The sequence below is a fragment of the Ranitomeya variabilis genome, chromosome 3 (genome assembly GCF_051348905.1).
Source record: "Ranitomeya variabilis isolate aRanVar5 chromosome 3, aRanVar5.hap1, whole genome shotgun sequence".
Lineage (NCBI taxonomy): Eukaryota > Metazoa > Chordata > Amphibia > Anura > Dendrobatidae > Ranitomeya > Ranitomeya variabilis.
Window position 1 is genome coordinate 715,800,561 of NC_135234.1, and position 21,910 is coordinate 715,822,470.

A 21,910-nucleotide genomic window follows, 5' to 3' on the forward strand; every position below is an offset into this window, starting at 1 on the left:
AATGCAATGAAATAAATGCAACTAACCCTTCTCCTATTTTGTTTCCAGTAAAAGTTCACATTGCGTTTCTCTGGAGGAGCATGAACCACCATGTCACCAGATGTCTGGAGAGGCTTGCACTTTAGATACAGACTATGCTCACGTGTTGACGGCTATATTACAACACCTTATTTTAAAATAATTCGGTCTAGCCCCCATGAATGAAAGCCTGTCCTCATCAGGGCACACATCAGCAAGCAGATAGCCAGGACCCTATAAACATTGCAGAGAAGTGCACCAAATACTAGAATGGGGCAAAAGTCATCATGTGCTGCAGATTCTGTAAAAGCCAATTAGAGCAAAATACTGATAATCCATGTGTCCAAATTCCAAATTGTACGGCAGAAAATTAAGTATTAAGGGGGTGGTCTCATTTCAGTAGAGTGGTCCATCAAGTATTCCTACCACTGCTCCCCTCCCGACAGTTGTGATAAGACCAGGAACGGCATGTGGCTTCTGAGCCACTAAGCATTGACAGCACGCTACGCTGAGCTCCATGCAAGCACCACTGAACTCGACTGGATAGAGCGGTGACATCACTACTCTAGCCAGCCAGTCACTGAACTCGATGACTGGATAGAGCGGTGACATCACTGCTCTAGCCAGCCAGTCACTGAGCTCGAACGGGAGTGGTGACATCACTGCTCTAGCCAGCCAGTCACTGAGCTCGATAACGGGAGTGGTGACATCACTGCTCTAGCCAGCCAGTCACTGAGCTCGATAACGGGAGAGAGTGGTGACATCACTGCTCTAGCCAGTCACTAAATTCAGTAAGTGGCTAGAGCGGTGACATGCGCTGTTTGACATGATATCAATACTACAGGGTGCAGATGTGGGATGAAACATTAAATAGTAATATTGATTGTGAGCAAGCATATGTGCAAACTAATCCCAAATTCAAGAAATCCTAACGAAATGAATATAAATATTCTGTATCTAAATAATCAGCATAATAAAAATATATATATATTTTATTGACTCCGGAGCCATTAAACAAAACAAACAAACAAAAAAAGAAGATATATAAATCAAGCACACAAAGGGACTGAGGAGTGATGGGACCAGTTATTAGATAGAGGACATGTAAAACAGCACAGTGCAATGCTAAGATACTGCGGAGATATGACAGAGACAGTTACAGACAGACCTAGTGTCCGGGGACATGGATCCCTCGGAAGAAGCTGCTTGGTATACGTTTGGAGACAGCCTGTTGTCAGGCCGGAGCTCTTTGTCATAGGCCATAATATTCCACTCCTGACGTCTGTTCCTGGCTTTCCTGACCTTTTTCACTTCGCGAGTCGTGCCGTCCACACGTTTCTGTTCCTGAGACAGGAAAATTAAATGGAGGGTCAAATAAAATTGAACTAATGTTAATTATCCGTCAGTACAGCACAAGTAAATGGTAAAAGTATAGAATGAATACACTGCCTCGAGGTTACCCTTGCTGTAGGCACCACACCTGTGCTGGAGCCTTATGCTGGGTGGGTGCGCGTACCACACCTGTGCTGGAGCCTCACACTTTGGGTGGGCGGACGCACCCGCCTGCACTACGGCCTCACTGCAGTCATAAATTATACCTGCAATCTGGCCTGTCTGGGACATTCCAATAAATATTCCTTGTACATTAGGGAAACAAAATAATAAGCTTTTCATTTTCTAAATGCCAAGGTGCAGATAATCATGGTATAATGTTGCCCCATTCCAGGTTGTGATAAGGGGCCCCTCGGCCATTTATGCCCTTAGAGCCAGTTTGTTGTCTGTAGACCGATGTAGGACAGCCAGTCTGGGGCACAGTCGCACAGAAGGAGCTTTCTTCTGCCTCATTACTGTAATGTGTGCACTTAATGCTTGACTCCATATTGTGCCCCTTTAGCTTCCTAGGAAACGCACAGCACAATAGATTGGCCTAGAGAAAACCATCCATCTGTGTTCCGACCTTCACTACCTTCTGTCGCCTTTTCTCTTTCCTTTTATCTTCTGTGTCTTGCAACATCTTCTCCTTCCAAAGGTCAAAGAAATAAGAAGGATCCGTGTAAAACTTCAAGCCGTCCTTTCTGTCATCCCTGACAGCACAAAAGTAAAAAAAGGACGTTAATTACAAGACTCCCAGGGGATAAGGTGACATACAGAAATACTAGAGGTTTCTGTTATAATGATTTTCCCATTTTGACGATCATTCAGGAGTAGAAGAAGAAAAACAAAAAACCAAAACACTCTTAACCCCTTCACACCCCCTAAGCCCGTTTTCACCTTCATGACCAGGCAAATTTTACAATGTCAGTTCATGAGGTAATAACTCTGGAACACGTCAACGTATTCCACTGATTCGGAGATCGTTTTTTCATGACATATTATACTCCATGATTGTGGTAAAATTTGTTTAATATCACTTGCGTTCGTGGAAAAAAAAAAATGAAAATTTGGCAAAAATGTTGAAAGCTTTCCAATTTACAAACTTTAAAATTTGTATGCACTTAAACCAGTGAGTTATATCACACAAAATAGTGTTTCCCACATGTCTACTTTACATCAGCACAGAGTGTGTGTGTGTGTGTGTGTGTGTGTGTGTGTGTGTGTGTGTGTGTGTGTGTGTGTGTGTGTGTGTGTGTATGTGTGTGTATGTGTGTGTGTGTGTTTTTTTAAGGGACCACATCACATTTGAAGTGATTTTGAGTAAACCATAGGAGACAAATACCCAAAAGTGACATTCTAAAAGCTGCACCCCTCAAAGTGCTCAAAACCACATTTAAGAAGTTTATTAGCCCTTCCGATGCTTCACAGGAACTGAGGCAATATGGAGGGGAAAAGAAAACATTTAACTTTTTTTCACAGATGCAATTTTTCTTTTTCGTAAGGGTAACAGGATGAAATGGACCCCAAGCTTGGTTGGGCAGTTTCTCCTGAGCACACTGATACCCCCTACGTGGGGTAAAACTACTGTTTGGGAGCACGGCATGTTTCTGAAGGGAAGGAGCACCATTTGGCTTTTTGAACGCAAAATTTTCTGGAAACATTATCGGACGCCATGTCGTGTTTGGAGAACCCTTGATATATCTAAAAACAGTGGAAATCCCCCACAAGTGACCCCAATTTGGAAACTAGACCCCTCAAGGAATGTTTGTAGATGTGTGGTGAGAACCCTGAAAAAAAAAAAAAAAATGAATAAAAATATTTTTACAATTTTTATTCTCTATGGAACATTCACTTAACGGAGTCTGTTCGCTTTATAAAGCATTTCAGTGCTTTATAACTGTCAGCTCTGCACTCACACAAGCTTGTTAGACCATGTACTGCGCATGTTCTAACCAAGCTTTCTAGCCCTGGTGACCCGGATGTCATCATGAAGGAGTCACCAAGACAATGATCAGCTCCTTGTGATGAAGATTGGAGGGGAGATGGAGTTCCCTCCCTCTCCCTGCCTTCTAAATGCTACGATGTCGATGGCAGCATTTAGTAGGTTAAACCGCTGGGAGCAGTGCGGGCTTCGCTCCTGACAGCGAGTGCTGGGTGTGAACACCCGCCAGCAATCGTGCACAGCTTTTGGGAGCGCAAATTGCCTGGATGCATCCATACATTCAAGGTCGGGAAGTACTTCCCAACCTGGACGTATGGCTAATGTCTATGGTCATGAAGGGGTTTATCATTCAGACATCACTAAGCGCCAGGTGATAATGTGTCACTTGCCTGTATGGGGACAGTATATTGAGGGGAGGTGGCTTGTCGCAGGTGTTGTAGATGTCAGTGATTGGATGGGGAATGCTGTTTTTGGAGACCACTTGCTGATCTTGGATGGTTGAACTCTTGAAAGCTTTTCGCATGTTGATATCTTGTAGAGAAACTAGAATAATAAAAAAAAAAACAAGAGTAAAGATTAATTAACGAAGAAATAGCATAGCCGCTCCCAGGATATGTTCCTACGGGCCAGAAAGATGAAACAGACAATTACCCTAGGAAAAACAAGACATCTGGACACTGGGCAAGTGTCTATAGCCCCACAGACCACCAATGCTGAAATCAGTGGCATCGGCTAATAATAAATGTCTATGCTCTCTTTAAAGTGAATGTCCACCACGCAGCAGTCCAGCATAGGTGGCTCTACAGTGCTTGTAAGTGCTGCTCTGAAGTTAGCCGCATTGTTTCAGTGCCCCTGAGCTGTTCCGATGGTGCGAGGCAAAGTCACTCCTGCTAACAGCATGGGAGAATTGAGCATTCGGGACAGCCACGCTGCCGGTCTGAACTGTCAGTCATTGAGAAGTATACCGGTCCTGGCAAGTGGGTAGCCAAGAGATCTTTAGGAGCCAATGGGACAGTGATGACGATGTCCAAGCACTACAGAATATGATGGCGCTATAAATATAATAAATAATTACAGGTCTCTCCATTGTCACAAATTTCATTCAGTGCCATTCTGGGGAATAGGGAATGCTCCTAAATCCATAGTGACGCAGCCTTTCAAACCCTCGGAGTGTGACGCCAGTGATTCCACATGGTCTTGTATCGCCGCCCTACACTCATTCTACACGCGATTATTTCCTTCTCTATCTTCCAGCCGCAATATCCGTCTGGCCTCTGTAATTAGTGAATGAGCCAGACTTGACAGGGGGCTTCTTTCACCTACTAATTCCTTTTCACAGCGTGAAGACTCTCCAGAAAGCTTCCTCACCTTTCTGTCCACAGATGCGAGTCCACCCCACTGCTAATCTATGATCCGCGCTCATGAATTGCTTCTATGGGACACAGATTTCACAACCGATACCTTTTACGATCACCCGCAGGGTGCAACAACACACAGGCAGAAAAAGCACAGACCATACATATTGTTCTATCTTCTCACAGGCTCAGCCCTGGTTCTAGCCATTAATATCCAGAGGTATAAAACCTGGACTTTCAATGAGCTCCACACTTCCTAATTAAAGTGAAGAAGCTGGAGAGAACTACTGCTACTATAAAGCTTGGAGGACTTCATATCAAATACATCTTTCAGCTACCACAGTGTAAGAGAAACGTATAATCACAAGGCGTCCAACCTTTGGGACTCCCAGAAATCCTTAGAATGGGGGTCCCAAAATTCTTTATATTAAAGGCGCCGTAAAGCGCATGTGTGACCACAGCTATATAGCTGATAAAACGGTAAGACGCATAATCTATCTGGCGGGAAAATGTACTCAAGATGGCGGCACCGACTACTGTACTGATCCCGAGAGAGCCCATCAGAGCACGTCGTCCCACTACATTATGGGAGCCCGGCGAGTAGGGGTGACCTATTGCTGACTGTTTACAATGCTGACCAGTAAAGTTGTGAACTATTTGTAAGCTGTGCCTCGGGGTCAGTACAAGATTATGTGAAGTAATGCAGCCTTTACAGCTGGATTCATACTATATGTAAATTCTACGATTATGACTGCTCGAAGGTGCACGTGCCCTTTAAAGCAGAACACAGCAAGGGTTTAAAGAGACACAATGCAAATCATTACATTGGAAATAACATGTGCAGGCCCCAGGCTGGAAGGGAACAGTGTCGGCTATGTGCAACATTTTGCATTTACATGAACCCCAACGATGTAGGAGACAAACTGATATGAGCACAGTGCATGTGGGAGGAAGCTTGGCTGCTCCAAATTGGTCTGATCAAGCTTTCATACAAATTCTGTTGATACGGCAAGTTACAATATGTTGTCGGCCAATTAACATTTGATAGAGCTGCGGCAGGCTGGGCTTCCTAGGAAGACGATGGCGATCCCCCGCTAGGAGGCAGCTGCTGCCGGGTAATTAATAGCATTTGTGTGTAATGCGCTTCCAATAGAGCGGCTTCTGTGCCGTCACCCACCCTCTTCCACTGTTGAATCCAGCTGGGTGACTTTGACAGCGAGCCGATCAATTCTGTCTTGAAGAGAATTTGCTCTGATGTAGAAAGTATTCGCCTCATTAAACAACTCGCCAAATATGTCTTCTGCATGTTTGCCTGCCAAAAGAGAGAAATATGTCAACACACGCTAGTACAGAAAGCCAATGTGACTGCTCATAGACTAGGTCTACCCCTCCCCAAACACTCCCAATCTGACTGGTCAAAGACTATGTCTACCCCTCCCCAAACACTCCCGATGTGACTGCTCATAGACTAGGTCTACCCCCCCCCCCCCCCCCAAACACTCCCGATGTGACTGCTCATAGATGAGGTCTACCCCTCCCCAAACACTCCCGATGTGACTGCTCATAGACTAGGTCTACCCCCCCCCCCCCCCCCCAAACACTCCCGATGTGACTGCTCATAGATGAGGTCTACCCCTCCCCAAACACTCCCAATCTGACTGGTCATAGATGAGGTCTACCCCTCCACAAATACTCCCGATGTGACTGCTCATAGATGAGGTCTACCCCTCCCCAAACACTCCCAATGTGACTGCTCATAGACTAGGTCTACCCCTCCCCAAACACTCCCGATCTGACTGCTCATAGACTAGGTCTACCCCTCCCCAAACACTCCCGATCTGACTGCTCATAGACCAGGTCTACCCCTCCACAAACACTCCCGATGTGACTGCTCATAGACTAGGTCTACCCCTCCCCAAACACTCCTGATCTGACTGCTCATAGACTGTGTCTACCCCTCCCCAAACATTACACCCTATCTGACTGCTCATAGATGAGGTCTACCCCCCCCAAACACTCCCGATGTGACTGCTCATAGATGAGGTCTACCCCTCCCCAAACACTCCCGATCTGACTGCTCATAGACCAGGTCTACACCCCCCCAAACACTCCCGATGTGACTGCTCATAGACTAGGTCTACCCCTCCCCAAACACTCCCGATGTGACTGCTCATAGACTAGGTCTACCCCCCCCCCCCCAAACACTCCCGATGTGACTGCTCATAGATGAGGTCTACCCCTCCCCAAACACTCCCAATCTGACTGGTCATAGATGAGGTCTACCCCTCCACAAATACTCCCGATGTGACTGCTCATAGATGAGGTCTACCCCTCCCCAAACACTCCCAATGTGACTGCTCATAGACTAGGTCTACCCCTCCCCAAACACTCCCGATCTGACTGCTCATAGACTAGGTCTACCCCTCCCCAAACACTCCCGATCTGACTGCTCATAGACCAGGTCTACCCCTCCACAAACACTCCCGATCTGACTGCTCATAGACTAGGTCTACCCCTCCCCAAACACTCCTGATCTGACTGCTCATAGACTGTGTCTACCCCTCCCCAAACATTACACCCTATCTGACTGCTCATAGATGAGGTCTACCCCCCCCAAACACTCCCGATGTGACTGCTCATAGATGAGGTCTACCCCTCCCCAAACACTCCCGATCTGACTGCTCATAGACCAGGTCTACCCCTCCCCAAACACTCCCGATGTGACTGCTCATAGACTAGGTCTACCCCTCCCCAAACATTACACCCTATCTGACTGCTCATAGATGAGGTCTACCCCTCTCCAAACACTCCTGATGTGACTGCTCATAGACTAGGTCTATCCCTCCCCAAACACTCCTGATCTGACTGCTCATTGACGAGGCCTACCCCTCCCAAACATTACACCCGATCTGACTGCTCATTGACGAGGCCTACCCCTCCCAAACATTACACCTGATCTGACTGCTCATTGACGAGGCCTACCCCTCCCAAACATTACACCCGATCTGACTGCTCATTGACGAGGCCTACCCCTCCCAAACATTACACCCGATCTGACTGCTCATTGACGAGGCCTACCCCTCCCAAACATTACACCCGATCTGACTGCTCATTGACGAGGCCTACCCCTCCCAAACATTACACCCGATCTGACTGCTCATTGACGAGGTCTACCCCTCTCCCAAACAATCCTGATCTGACTACTCATAGGCGAGGTTTATCCTTCCCCCAAACATTACACCTGGAGAAAAAAAAAAAAGCCATCAGACCACAGCCGCTCTTACCAACTAGCTGCAGCGGTCACTTGACATATCCTGCTGGAAATAGTGAGGAGACCACTTGGGAATGCAAGGAGTAGTACCAAGAAATGGTAGAAAAAAGGGTCTAGCAGGGAGCAGACTTTTTTTTTTTCCTTTTAATTTCAAGACCACAATTAGTGAACAACTGTCTAAAAGGGGTGTTCTTAAAATCAAAAGTTATTTTCTATCCATAGCATAGGGGACACTGGGGGGCTAGACTACTAAAGGTACAGAGAATGGGGCTCTTCCAAACCATGCACAGGCCCCCATTCACCTAGCAGAGGTGACAAGTCTATTCTTTTCTCTCGGTCTCCATCAGGTTTGTCTGCTGCATTGTATATTTTTTTTTACTTTGGAGGAAAGAGCAGTAGACTGCACCTTTCTATCTAGAGGGTGTAGAGGTAACACGTGGAATACATTTTTGGACTGTGCAGCCAAAGAGTGACGAATGTCAATGAATATCTATGTGGCACACGCTGTCCCCGACACCCAACAGAAGGCTCTGACGAGTGTGAACAGAGCCTTTGTAAACCATTCTATTCCCCCTAAACGAATTCGGGAGCATCTTTCATCAGAACTGTGTACTGTGCGGTTCCTCTTATTTCTCCTGGAAATGCATGGATACACTGACAACTAGAAGTTAGTATACCCCTAGTCATAGGATTCCATGAGTGCCGGCCATGTCAGGGGGTGTAGGGACAACCCGCATGGGGGAGACAAGGATCTCTGCTGCTCTAAATTCAGGTCAGTAATCCCGATATATGTTATCAGGTCCGCCAGTGCAATCAATGCACTTAGGAGCATTTCTGGCTCAACATATTGGTATGGGAATCTTAAGGGTCTGTGCACAAGTTGCATTTTTTTTTTTTCTTTTAAGCGCTGGTTTGTCACAAAACCATAAAAAGTTTTCCCGATTAGAGCATAGTGATACCAAACTTTATCATTTTTCTTTTTATTATTTTAGTAGGATGAAAAACAAAATTATAATATAGAAAATAAAAAAAAATTGGGATTGTGTCTTCACTTTCTCAGACCTGTAACTTACTTTGTTGATGGAGCTGTGTGGTTTGACAGCTTCTCATTTGCTCCCTCAGCTTTTTTTTTTTTTTTATTATACCATTTTGGGTTACATATGATGTTTCAATTGATTTTTACAGAATTTTCATGGCAAGTGCAGGGGGAACAAAGGCAATTCTGGCAGTCAGATGTATATTTCATCACTTAACGTACCGCTTATATAAAACTTATATTTTCATGTATCAGACTTTCGGACATGAAGATAGCAAAATATATATTTTTTTACATTTCCTTTTTGTAAAAAAAAAGTGTGAAAGGGGGCAATTTATACAATTTGTTTCTATTTTCAAATTTATTTTATTTTTAACCTTTCCACATAGGAAACTTAAGGCAGCGATCAGTTGATTGCTTATTCTATACTAGATTGTGGCCCGATTCTAACGCATCGGGTATTCTAGAATATGCATGTCCCCGTAGTATATGGACAATGATGATTCCAGAATTCGCGGCAGACTGTGCCCGTCGCTGATTGGTCAAGGCAACCTTTATGACATCGTCGCCATGGCAACCATTATGACATCTACGTCGATACTGTGCCCGTCGCTGATTGGTCGAGGCGAATTCGCGGCAGACTGTGCCCGTCGCTGATTGGTTGAGGCAACCTTTATGACATCATCGTTGTCATGCTGTGCCCGTCGCTGATTGGTCGAGGCCTGGCAGCCTCGACCAATCAGAGACGCGGGATTTCCAGGACAGACAGACAGAAAGACAGACAGACGGAACAACCCTTAGACAATTATATATATATATAGATACTGCAATAACACAGTATTACATTATATAGCAATATTGTGGTCTCCTACGAAGCCCAGCCTATGGCAGAGCTTCACAGGAGGACCAATATCAGGAGTTATGGGGGTGTTCATCAAGCCTCTCTGGCTGCCATGGTAGCCCACCGGTTGCCAGTGATCACGTTATTGGTGGGGCCGATGGAAGTCAGCTAACGCGGGTCATTTCAATGGTTACACTGCAATGATCACAGCAACCTCGGGCCGCTGGCAGACGCTGGCTACTAACACATCAACTTCTGAGCTGGTTTCGTACTTGTTGCTTAACGCCCTGTGACAAACAAGTACCTCATTATCTCGGTTTAGCATTTAATGCAAATCTGTCACTAGATTTCACAATACAAACTGCATACATTATTAAACAGATCTACAAGACCTGAGGAGACTGGGGTCTTTGCTGTGTAAATCCATGTCTAAATTACTCTAGAAATCGTGAAAATATTTAGAAGCCCAACTAATGAGTTAAATAGTCTCCAACAAACCCGCCTGACAACTGCAGCTTGTAGTGAGCAGTGTGAGATCTCAGCAGGGAGGAGGGACACTGAGGAGCTGTCAATCAGGCCAGGTGGCAAGATCCTAAATACATTTTGATTTCTGAGCCAAATTCACTCATTGTGTAAACTATCATATATGTAAAAAAAAAATGCTTTATAATAATTTATCTTCAAAGTAAGCACATGAGGACTAAGATCTAGTTAATTCATACACGTACTGTGAAATCCAGTGACAGATCCGCTTTATTTAGATCACCTGTGATAATTATGACATATTGGAATGTACTGTCCGTACTTAGGCTGCTTAGTTGTCGGATGATGGCGGCAAGGGTATTATTGGTCACACATTCCAGCTCACTGGTGATCCCATCCGGCACGGTTCCCCGGCAGAGGTGCCTGGGTTCAATGTTTCTCTTGACCAGCGGCATGGCTTAGCAACTATAGGGGGCAAAAAAAAAAGTATTGTGAGTAAATAATGTGAAAATGATAAAACACAAAGGCAATTGTCACGTTAAATTGAAAGCGTTATTTTGTAGTGTTTCTACGGATAGAATAGATTTTGTTGGAACCTGAGCAGTAGTTTACGGATCTATACAGAAATCATTACTTCAGTCCGTGACTGGAGTGAGGGAGAAGCACGCTTCATCCATGTACCTATATCTATCTGCATACTGGAGAGAACCTACAGGATACCAAAATATGTAGAATTGAGAGCCCTCAGTGGTTGATTCCTTTTAATGGCTAACTGAAAAGATGGTAACAAAATGGTACGGTACCAAGATATATATCTTTCCTGTACAAGATACCAGTAACTCGCCCGACTAAGAGCTGGGGACTCTGAAAACTTATAAGAGTCAACAGTCATCACATCCTGCTTTAAAGGGAATCTATCAGCAGGCTCTTGGTATGTAATCTGAGAGCTGCATAAAGTAGGGGCTGAGACCCTGATTCCAGTGATGTGTCACTTGCTGACTCTGTATCACAATGACAACATGCAATCACCGTTTTCTCTGCTCGCAGATCTAGCAGTGCTCAGCATGTTGAGCTCAGTATAACCCGGCCCACACCACTGATTAGCAGCTTTCCATGTACAATCAGTGGTGGGGGGGTGGGGTTATACAGAGCAGTTGACTAGAAAGCACGAGACACCTAGTCCTGCAGTGATAATCTCCTGCTGATAAGACACTGATTGTATTGAAAGAGCAACACAGCTCAGCAAGCGATACATGGCTGGAATGAGACTCCGTGCCTCTACATCATACTGCTCTCAGATTACATTGCAAAAGCCTGCTGACCGATTCCCTTTAAAGAAAACCAGTGGGATAATTCATGCAACCCGAACCACAGACAGCATAAATCATCTGACTGGTTCAGGAGACAAAATTAAAGATTCATTTTCGATTTTTGAGGCTGAACCTAAGACAAACAGATGAGGAGTCAGTCGCCAAGTATAATTTGCCTCCGCAACAACTAGGAGGCCCATTACAGTTAGAGAAGTACTGGGGTACTAAATGCCCCTGAACGACAAATATATCCCCAAGCTTTAAATGCAAAAGCAAAATAATAAAGTTACCTTATGGATTCAATAAACCATCATGCAGGAGTGGTGATCCTACTGACAGAAGCCCTTTAAAATGGTGGTATAGCTGACAAGGTTAACAATCAAGGGACCTTAGATTGTGAGCCCCAATGGGGACAGTGATGATAATGTCTGTAAAGTGCTGTGGAATTAATAGCGCTATGTAAGCGAGTAAAAAAAATAAAATAGAAAATAAATCAAACAAAAGTAATAAAAACGATATAAATTTAGCATCAGCATAAATTGTACTGACCCATAGTTCAGTTTACTTGTGCATCAGAAGAGTAGCGTAAAAATTTAAAACGTTAAACAGTAGACTTGCTTCTTTTTTTTTTTTATATATATATATATATATATATAATTTCTCCCCATTCATTTTAATAAGCTAAAAGGGGTTGTTCACTTTCAGGAAAGTGGGCCCCAAACTTTCCTAAAACAATAAGCTCAGCAAGAACTCACCGACCCTCGAGTCCAGCGTCAGCACGCCACCACGCCTACGGTCCAGATGTTTTGGTCGTAGCGGCGAGCTTACGCTCTAGCCTGTCAAAGATCTCAGCAGCTGTGCCAAAGTGGACGTCACGTACTGTTGAGCCACTGATCAGCGACTGGCCAGAGCAGTGACACGCACTACTGACGCAACGTCACTGCTGCAGCCGGCGCTGGACCCACAGAGGGCAACTACCGGTACTTGCGGAATTTGTTATTTTAGATATTTTACACAGTTTGGGGGCCATTTTCTGGAAAATGGACAACCGCTTTTACTTTTATTAACCTTTTATGAGCAGAAATAGAAAATGAAGCTTCCTTAGACTGTGGCGCTCACCTTTTCTGCTCTACAATCAGTCCTGTGTCATGCCAACAGTAAAGCATCCTGACACCATTCATGTGTGGGTGCTTTTCTTCTCACTCACAACGTTGCCATGAATAAAGAATGGGATCTAAACCTCACCCAAGAGCAATTTCTCCTAAGGCCCCTTCACACGTCGTGTTTGCGTTACGTGTGGGGTCCATTTTGACAAGTACCGGAGACACACACACTAATAAATAGTGCTGCATATATCCGTATTGTCATGCAGAATGTGTCTGTGTGACCCACACGTAGACGGCCGTTTTTTTTGCCGGCAGCACAGATGACCATATGTACCACACACGGATAACCTAATGAATGGAAAAAAAAAAAAAAACATTTTGGGGCCCCATGATTTTGGTAACCAGCCAAGGTAAAGCAGACAGCCGAGAGCGGATATTATCAGGCTGGGAAAGTCGCTGGTTATTGGGCCCTTCCCAGCCTAAAAATACAGCCTGCCTCCGCCCCAGAAGTGGCGCATCACATGAGATGCTTCAATTCTGGTGCTTCACCTTTGTTCTTTTCAATTGCCCTGGTGCAGTGGCAATTGGGATAAATAGGGCTTGGGGTTGATGTCACCTGTAAATTGTCCTAACATACAGCTGGCATCAATACCCCCCAAGACACTGCCATGACTTCTTATTTATAACACTCCGACACTTTCCCTGGATTCTGAAGAGCAGTGACGTCATTGCTCATCAGAGTCACCGGGTCACGCAGGGGGCATTTGTGTTTTTGGACAATTCACAGCTGACATCAACCCCAAAAGTCTGATGATCGCAATTGCCCTGGAGCATCTTTTATGATGAGGACCTTCTAGCATAGTCCTATTTACTTGAATGAGGCCGTGCTGTTATTTCCACACTGTTCATGGCCAAGATGACCACAGTGCAGGAGAAACCTATCCAGAGGTCATGGCTTTGGATCAGTGGTGGTCTGAGCATTTCTGAACTTATGGCATACACTGTACCCCACCAACCTTGATTTTAGTAATACTAGTTGGCCCGTGAGAAATTTTCACACATTGGTTGTCGGGGGCGCAGGCAATTTCAGGAAAATCAAGCTGGTCAAATGTTAATGTATTTAATGAGATGAACACAGAGAGGTACCGTATATACTCGAGTATAAGCCGACCCGAGTATAAGCCGACCCCCCTAATTTTGCAACAAAAAACTGGGAAAACTTAATGACTCGAGTATAAGCCTAGGGTGAAAAATGCAGCAGCTACCGGTAAATTTCAAAAGTAAAATAGATACCAATAAAACTAAAATTAATTGAGACATCAGTAGGTTAAGTGTTTTTGAATCCATATTGAATCAGGAGCCCCATATAATGCTCCATAAAGTTTGATGGGCCCCATTAGATGCTCCATATGAAAATATGCCCCATATAATCCTGCATAAAGGGTAATAAGGGCCCCATAAGATGCTCCATAGAGATATTTGCCTTATATAGTGCTGCACAAATTTTATGGCCCCATAAGATGCTCTATACAGACACTTGCACCATACAGTGCTGCACAAACGTTATGGCCCCATAAGATGCTCCGTACAGTCACTGCCCCATATAATGCTGCACAAGCGTTATGGCCCCATAAGATGCTCCGTACAGTCACTTGCCCCATATAGTGCTGCACAAACGTTATGGCCCCATAAGATGCTCCGTACAGACACTGCCCCTTATAGTGCTGCACAATCGTTATGGCCCCATACAGATGATCCGTACAGTCACTGCCCCATATGCTTTTGCTGCGATAAAAAAAAAAAAAAAAAAAATTCACATACTCTTACCTCTCTTCGCTCAGGACCCCCGGCACTTTCAATATTTACCTGCTCCTCGTGCGGCTCAGTCTTCAGCAGTGACGTTCAGCAGAGGGCGCGCACTGACTACGTCACCGCGCCCTCTGACCTGAGCGTCACAGCCAGAGGACGCTGATGACGGAGCCGCCCCGGAACGAGGAGCGGTAAATATCGCGCAGCGCTGTATACTCACCTACTGCTGGCGCAGTCCCTGCGCGTCCCTGCTTCTTCCAGCGCTGCATCTTCTTCCTGTATTGAGCGGTCACAGTTACCGCTCATTACCGAAATGAATATGCGGCTCCACCTCTATGGGAGGTGGAGTCGCATATTCATTACTGTAATGAGCGGGACCATGTGACCGCTCAGTACAGGAAGAATATGCAGCGCTGGAAGAAGCAGGGACGCGCAGGGACCGCGCCAGCAGTAGGTGAGTATAATTAGACAGCCCCCGCCCCCCCTCCCCTGCCGACCCCCGGGTATGACTCGAGTATAAGCCGAGAGGTGGACTTTCAGCCCCAAAAAATGGGCTGAAAATCTCGGCTTATACTCAAGTATATATGGTATTTATAAATGTAGATTGGTAATACAATAAATTGGTTTGATAAGTAGAGGCGAAAAAAAATGTCTTGAGGTTGTGGTGCCACCTGCAGGTTGTTTTTTTCTGCGGGTTTCTGAAAATGAATATTTAAACTGTATTTATTGATCAAATCGTGAATGTGTTTGTTTGTGTCTTTTCTTGCTGAAGGGGGCAAGTTTACCTTTCAAATGGTTTATCATTTGTGTGTGGGGGGGCAAAGTAATCACCGAAAAAGCAGTGCATGTTTACAAACGTGTTTGCATATGTGACTCACCATTTGTGTGTGTGGGGCGAAGTAATCACTGAAAAAGCAAAGCATGTTTACAAATGTGTTTGCATATGTGACTCACATGCAGTGAAGTGTGCAATCCTCGAATTTGCCAGAAATAGGCTGGGCAAGCACTTCGGCAAGCTGGAAAGACACCAAGGCAAATGCCACCTGTGGGTAATTTGACCTTTGAAATGGTGTATCATTTGTGTGTGTCGGTGGAGTATAAAAGGAGCAAGTGTGCAATTGAATAGGCAGTGCATGTTTACAAATGTGTTTGCATATGTGACTCACCTGCAGTGAAGTGTGCAATCCTCCAATGTGCCTGAAATCGGCTGGGCAAGAAGTTTCGCAAGCTGGAAAGCCTCCCAAGGCAAATGTTAGGATTTGTCTGTGATGTCTGTAAGCAGCTTTGTGGTAGTGTGCTTTGGGGTAGTGTGGTGCCACCTGCAGGTCATTTTTCCTTACTGCAGGTTTATGAAAATTAAGGTTTAAACTGTATTTTGTGATCACAGCGTGGATGTGTGGCTTGTTTGGCCATTTTCCTGCTGAAGGGGGCAAGTTTACCTTTCAAATGGTTTATCATTTGTGTGTGTGGGTGCAGTATGAACGGAGATACAAAGTAATCACTGAAAAAGTGTGTTTTGAAATAATATAGAAGGATGCTAAACCTTAAAAAGGGTTTTCCACTTTTAGAGAAGTTGACCCAAAACAATTAATGTAATGTAAAATAGTAAAAGACCGATCGCATTCTCCATCCCGCCTAGCCGCTGCCCCAGTCTCAGTGTTCTGACTTCAGCAGTGACGTCAAAACAACAGCTCACATCACCACTGCAGCTAATCACTGAGCGCAGTGGCTCAGCCAAATTTAGATGCGTCTTGGTCCTGCCACCATCGATATTGAGGTTTGTTGCAACAAGACGAGGATTTAATACTAGATAGGACGTTCCGACTGGGTCCCCTTGTCGGGGCGGGATGGCTTTTACACCCTTTGATGAAAATAGTGTTAACCACGTATTTGATGTTATTTACATGTATTTCTATTTATTTACTTACTACAGGGTATTTGCTTATTTTGTTTTTAGCTCTGGTTTTGTCTGTTTTAAAAACCTTAGTGTGAACATGAATCTACACTTTGCACTTTTACCAACTTGTGTTCCGGCTCATTTCTTTTCTCGGAGCTCAGTGATTAGCTGCAGCGGTGATGTGAGCTGTCAATGTGACATCTCAGGAAAAGCAGTGGGCAGCACGAGTAATATCTTTGTTTTTTTTCACATTTCAGGAATTTTGGGGGTTTGCTTTGCTAAAAGTGGAAAACTCCCTTAACAAGGAAAAATGTATTTGAGAAGTAAACAGTTAATTCCACAAAGATTCTTCCTATAAAATACATTATAATCATGGAGGATGTACTGTTCCCGTGTCCGTATTTATACCCTCCCTGGTTAGCGGAGAAGTTTACGGTTTGGAAGGAGCCCATCTCAGGTCTGCACGGTAACGTGCGTACTCTCCTCCTCCAAACTCCAGTAAGATTAAAGTACGATGAAAAGACGCTGACGTGTTAATCCTGTTCTTGAAGACACTTGTAGTGAACTTTCCAGACGGTTCACAAGGGGGTCTCCAGAAGACGGGAGGGACACACTCACTAGGTACACGTCTATGCCAGCTGCCTTTGATACCAAGTACGGTAGTTATACACAAATGGCTTTATTGGGATAAAAAAAAAAAAGCTCGACTAATTCCAATCAAGTCATCGGAAAATCGTAAAAAGAAAAAACAAAGCACAGTTAATAGCTACTGTACTTAGCGGAGCTTACCAGACAATGACCTTTAGAAGCTGATTTCTACAAAGCCTTTTCCTTGAGGGATTCACTAGGTATTTGAGATTTGTGTCACCTAAATGGGTTCGAGTTGGTTTCTAGACATTTTTAATTGAGGAATTCTAAAATGAGGCAGCGTCCTAGTGACGTGTATGGGTCAGATGGATACGGGCCCCACGTCTGATCTGCAATCACCTCAGCATCAAGGAGGAGAATGGATGGAGATGTAGCACGGCTAGAGGAAGCATCTGAGGACCCTCTGACTGCACTGAGTCTCTGACAGCAACATTTAAGGCCTATGATCCTGGCGTTGCACCGTTTTAGGTGCCCATCGACCGCTGAAGGCCCCTATGGCTGCAATACTGTGGATATTACGTTTAAGATTTTGCACATTTATAAATCACATTGCTATTGAACGAGTCCAGTTATTAGACGTCAGAAAGGTATAAGGCGAGCACTTTACTTCTTACAAGACCAGTCCAGATGAATGTACAGAGCCTATCAATAATGCATGTGAAGCTTGGAAGCACGGTCTGCTGAATAATATATAGGTATTGATGGAGTAGTAGCCGGCCTGTGGGCATGCTGGGTGATGTAGTTCAATGATAACACCAGGAAGGAGGTGACTTGTGTTGTGAAGGATGTAGGCGACTCAGACATCAGTGGAGTGTCCATTCTTTATTGCGCTGGAGACATATGAAGTAAACTTCAGTATTTAATTGTAGAGCCCGTCATGTTCCCAGAATGTTTTTATTCCAGATTATTTGAGATGCTTTTAATTAATTTTTTTTTTTGCTGGGGGGTTTAATTTGAAAACCCCAAACCTTCCAGTTTGTGCTCTCCTACACTCACTGGCCACTTTATTAGGTACACCTGTCCAACTTCTTGTTAACACTTAATTTCTAATCAGCCAATCACATGGCGGCAACTCAGTGCATTTAGGCATGTAGACATGGTCAAGACAATCTCCTGCAGTTCAAACCGAGCATCAGTATGGGGAAGAAAGGTGATTTGAGTGCCTTTGAACGTGGCATGGTTGTTGGTGCCAGAAGGGCTGGTCTGAGTATTTCAGAAACTGCTGATCTACTGGGATTTTCACGCACAACCATCTCTAGGGTTTACAGAGAATGGTCCGAAAAAGAAAAAAAATCCAGTGAGCGGCAGTTCTGTGGGCGGAAATGCCTTGTTGATGCCAGAGGTCAGAGGAGAATGGGCAGACTGGTTCGAGCTGATAGAAAGGCAACAGTGACTCAAATCGCCACCCGTTACAACCAAGGTAGGCCTAAGAGCATCTCTGAACGCACAGTGCGTCGAACTTTGAGGCAGATGGGCTACAGCAGCAGAAGACCACACCGGGTACCACTCCTTTCAGCTAAGAACAGGAAACTGAGGCTACAATTTGTACAAGCTCATCGAAATTGGACAGTAGAAGATTGGAAAAACGTTGCTTGGTCTGATGAGTCTCGATTTCTGCTGCGACATTCGGATGGTAGGGTCAGAATTTGGCGTAAACAACATGAAAGCATGGATCCATCCTGCCTTGTATGGAGCATCTTTGGGATGTGCAGCCGACAAATCTGCGGCAACTGTGTGATGCCATCATGTCAATATGGACCAAAATATCTGAGGAATGCTTCCAGCACCTTGTTGAATCTATGCCACGAAGAATTGAGGCAGTTCTGAAGGCAAAAGGGGTCCAACCCGTTACTAGCATGGTGTACCTAATAAAGTGGCCGGTGAGTGTATATGTATATATATATATATATATATATACACACACACATATATACATATACATATATATATATATATATATATATATATATACACATATACATATATATACACATATACATATATATACACATATACATATATATACACATACATATATATATACATATATATACACATATACATATATATACACATATACATATATATACACATATACATATATACACATATACACATATACATATATATACACATATATACATATATATACATATATATATACACACACACATACACACACACTGTATATAGTCTTACTTTGAAAAATCGCGCACATGTGCTGTGATGAGTGGCTTTGGCCGCACACTCCGTGAAGCTGGGTACTACACACAGCTACAGTGCCCATGCGTGGGGAGCTACTCGTCATGGCGCATGCGCAGCTCCGATATATACTACGCAAGAGCGGGATTCTTCAAAGCGGATTTGAGTGTCGTCGGCACAACCCGGGAACATCATTTCTTATGCGTGAGCAGCGACAACTATGATTGAACGAAATGAAGCACACCCCTATGACTAAATCCGTTCTCTGAGTGCTGAGAGCTGTATAACTGCCAAAACAACCCTGATTGGATGCTTTGTGTACACTGTGCATAGGCAGAAAGCTGCCAATCTTTGTTGGGGTGGGGACTACACAGAGCTCATGAATATGGAGGCCTTCCAGGCAGTAGGATTACTAGTCATCTAGTGGTGACCTGCTGACAAAACAATGATTTTATAAAAACTACAGCAAACAGACCAATAAAGACAAACTGCTGGAATCAGGGTCTCTGTCTCTTCATTATGCTGCTCCCAGATTAGGTAACAAAAACCTAGTGACAGTTATGATTTTTCTTTTTTTGTGTTCCTTTGCAACTAAAATTAAAAAAAAAAAAAAAAAAAGCACGGTCTTCTAACTTTATGAGCAGGGTTTTTTTTTCAGATTTTCAATCTACAGTGATTGTAAAGCATTATCGCTCTGTGTTCTGATAGAACAGGTGTGCACCATGGAATCAAGCCCATAATTTGCAGTTTTCATGCCGTTATCACCATGGTAACCGGCAGTTATCAGAACATCATCTATGCACCTGCCAGACCTGCGCTTCCTATGTGCTCATAGCTGATGCACCGAGCTGTGCTGGCACAAGACTTAAATTGGCCAGAGTCTGACGGAAACTTGAGTAAAAATGATTATGTTGCACATTTAATTGTAAGGGATTAATCCAAAATCCATTGTTTTTCTATTTTTCCTTCCTCTGTGGTGAAACGCCAGAGGGGAACCAATGCCAGAACTGATCCCATCATTTTCTGTGGGGGAATGGTTTGCCTTGGATGCCAACGTCTATGGGAAGCGCAAAATTTTGCTCCAACTCTTGCTCTGCCCCCAACTCTTGCACTGCCCCCATGTGAAATGATCACTGTCTGAAAGTGACGCTTCTTGAAGTGGCGCAGTGAGCGATCAACCTCTTGGAGCTGCTTATGCAGAGCAGTGGGCGACATTAGTTTGGATAAAGTGAGCTTTGTCTTCTTGGTTCCTGCCCATGCAGAGTGAGTCAGCCGGTAACAAGCCCATCTTGACTGCTGAACTCTGCATGAGCAGCGACAGACTTTGCTCATTGCTATAAGAGCGGATTTTACGTATTTAGATATCTATATCTATTTTTTTAACGATTTCAGCAAAAAGCTGAAAAACTGGGAGGTGAAATGGGGAGCCCCTTACACTCGGATTTAAAAAAAAAAAAACACAACAACAACTGACAATTTTGGAGGGGATCATTTTTGGATAGTTAAATGATTTTCCAGGGGTCTGTACGATTATGGTGATACCAAGTAGTGAGAAAATTCAGAAATTGGTAAAGGGGGGGGGGGGGGGGTGGAATGAATTTTTAAAGTTTTAAAGGATAGGAGGTTTGCCTTTGGGCAAGTCACACGAAGAAGTGGGATGATTTTTTTTCTCACTTGGTATCCATGTACAGTCTATGCACAACCGTTTTTTTTGTTTGTTTTTTTCTCCTCGCAGCCATTACGCATTCACACAACCATTTAGGGTACGTTCCCACGGTCAGGAATTGGCAGCAGTTTGGACGCAGCACATGTCCGCTGCCGATTTTTGTACTCCGGTGAATCCGCATGTTAATTGAACCGTGCAGAATCACCGCGTCCTATACATTGGCGGGCGATATTTATCTTGCGAAGACAAGCATCTCTGCTAAATAAATAGACATGCTGCGGTCTGGAAAGATGAGCCACATGTCTGTCTCCGTGGGCGTCTCTGGACGCATAGTGGGCATGGAATTTCTTAAAATCCCATCCAATATGCTGTAACATCTGGCAGCTGCAGATGTACACAGCGTTCAACATGCAGCGTTTACTGACTGTGGGAACATGTCCTTACAGCTTACCATTTCATATTACAATGGAAAAAATAAAATCTATGCCACGCAGTGGCTCCGTATAGCACTGGATTTTCAAGAATTTTTTTCTTTAAGAAAAAAAAAAAAAAAGTCAAAGTAACGTAAGCCAAGTGGGCATGGTCCTCAAGAGGACAACTATATGTACATACAGTGAAGAGAGCACCGTATCTCAGGAATGGAAGGGCACAGAAACAAAAGCAAAATGGCAAGATTCAGGAGAACAGGTATATTTACACCAAAAAAGAGAAAAATAAAAAACAAATATATAAATATATATATATATATATATATATATATATACACATATGTGTGTGTATGTATGTATGTATGTATGTATGTATGTATGTATGTATGTATGTATGTATGTATGTATGTATGTATGTATGTATGTATACATACACACACACACCAAAAGTTTGGACACACCTTCTCATTTAAAGAAATTTCTGTATTTTCATGACTATGTAAATTGTACATTCACACTGAAGG

General features: G+C 44.0%; 1 protein-coding gene across 2 annotated transcripts in view; it reads right to left on the reverse strand.

Moving 5' to 3' along the window:
• The window catches only part of WASF3 (WASP family member 3), a 73,746-nt gene that overhangs the window by 10,664 nt on the left and 41,172 nt on the right, over positions 1-21,910 (reverse strand). The window contains exons 2-6 of one of the 2 annotated variants that reach the window (XM_077298304.1): positions 10,643-10,785; positions 5,867-6,001; positions 3,724-3,877; positions 1,976-2,102; positions 1,187-1,362 (exon numbers count right to left, since the gene is read on the reverse strand). In XM_077298304.1, coding sequence (XP_077154419.1) covers positions 1,187-1,362; positions 1,976-2,102; positions 3,724-3,877; positions 5,867-6,001; positions 10,643-10,775 — 725 coding nt within the window. In that variant the 5' untranslated portion in view covers positions 10,776-10,785. The remainder of the gene's footprint in view (positions 1-1,186; positions 1,363-1,975; positions 2,103-3,723; positions 3,878-5,866; positions 6,002-10,642; positions 10,786-21,910) is intronic. The other variant, XM_077298305.1, reaches the window with a different exon arrangement.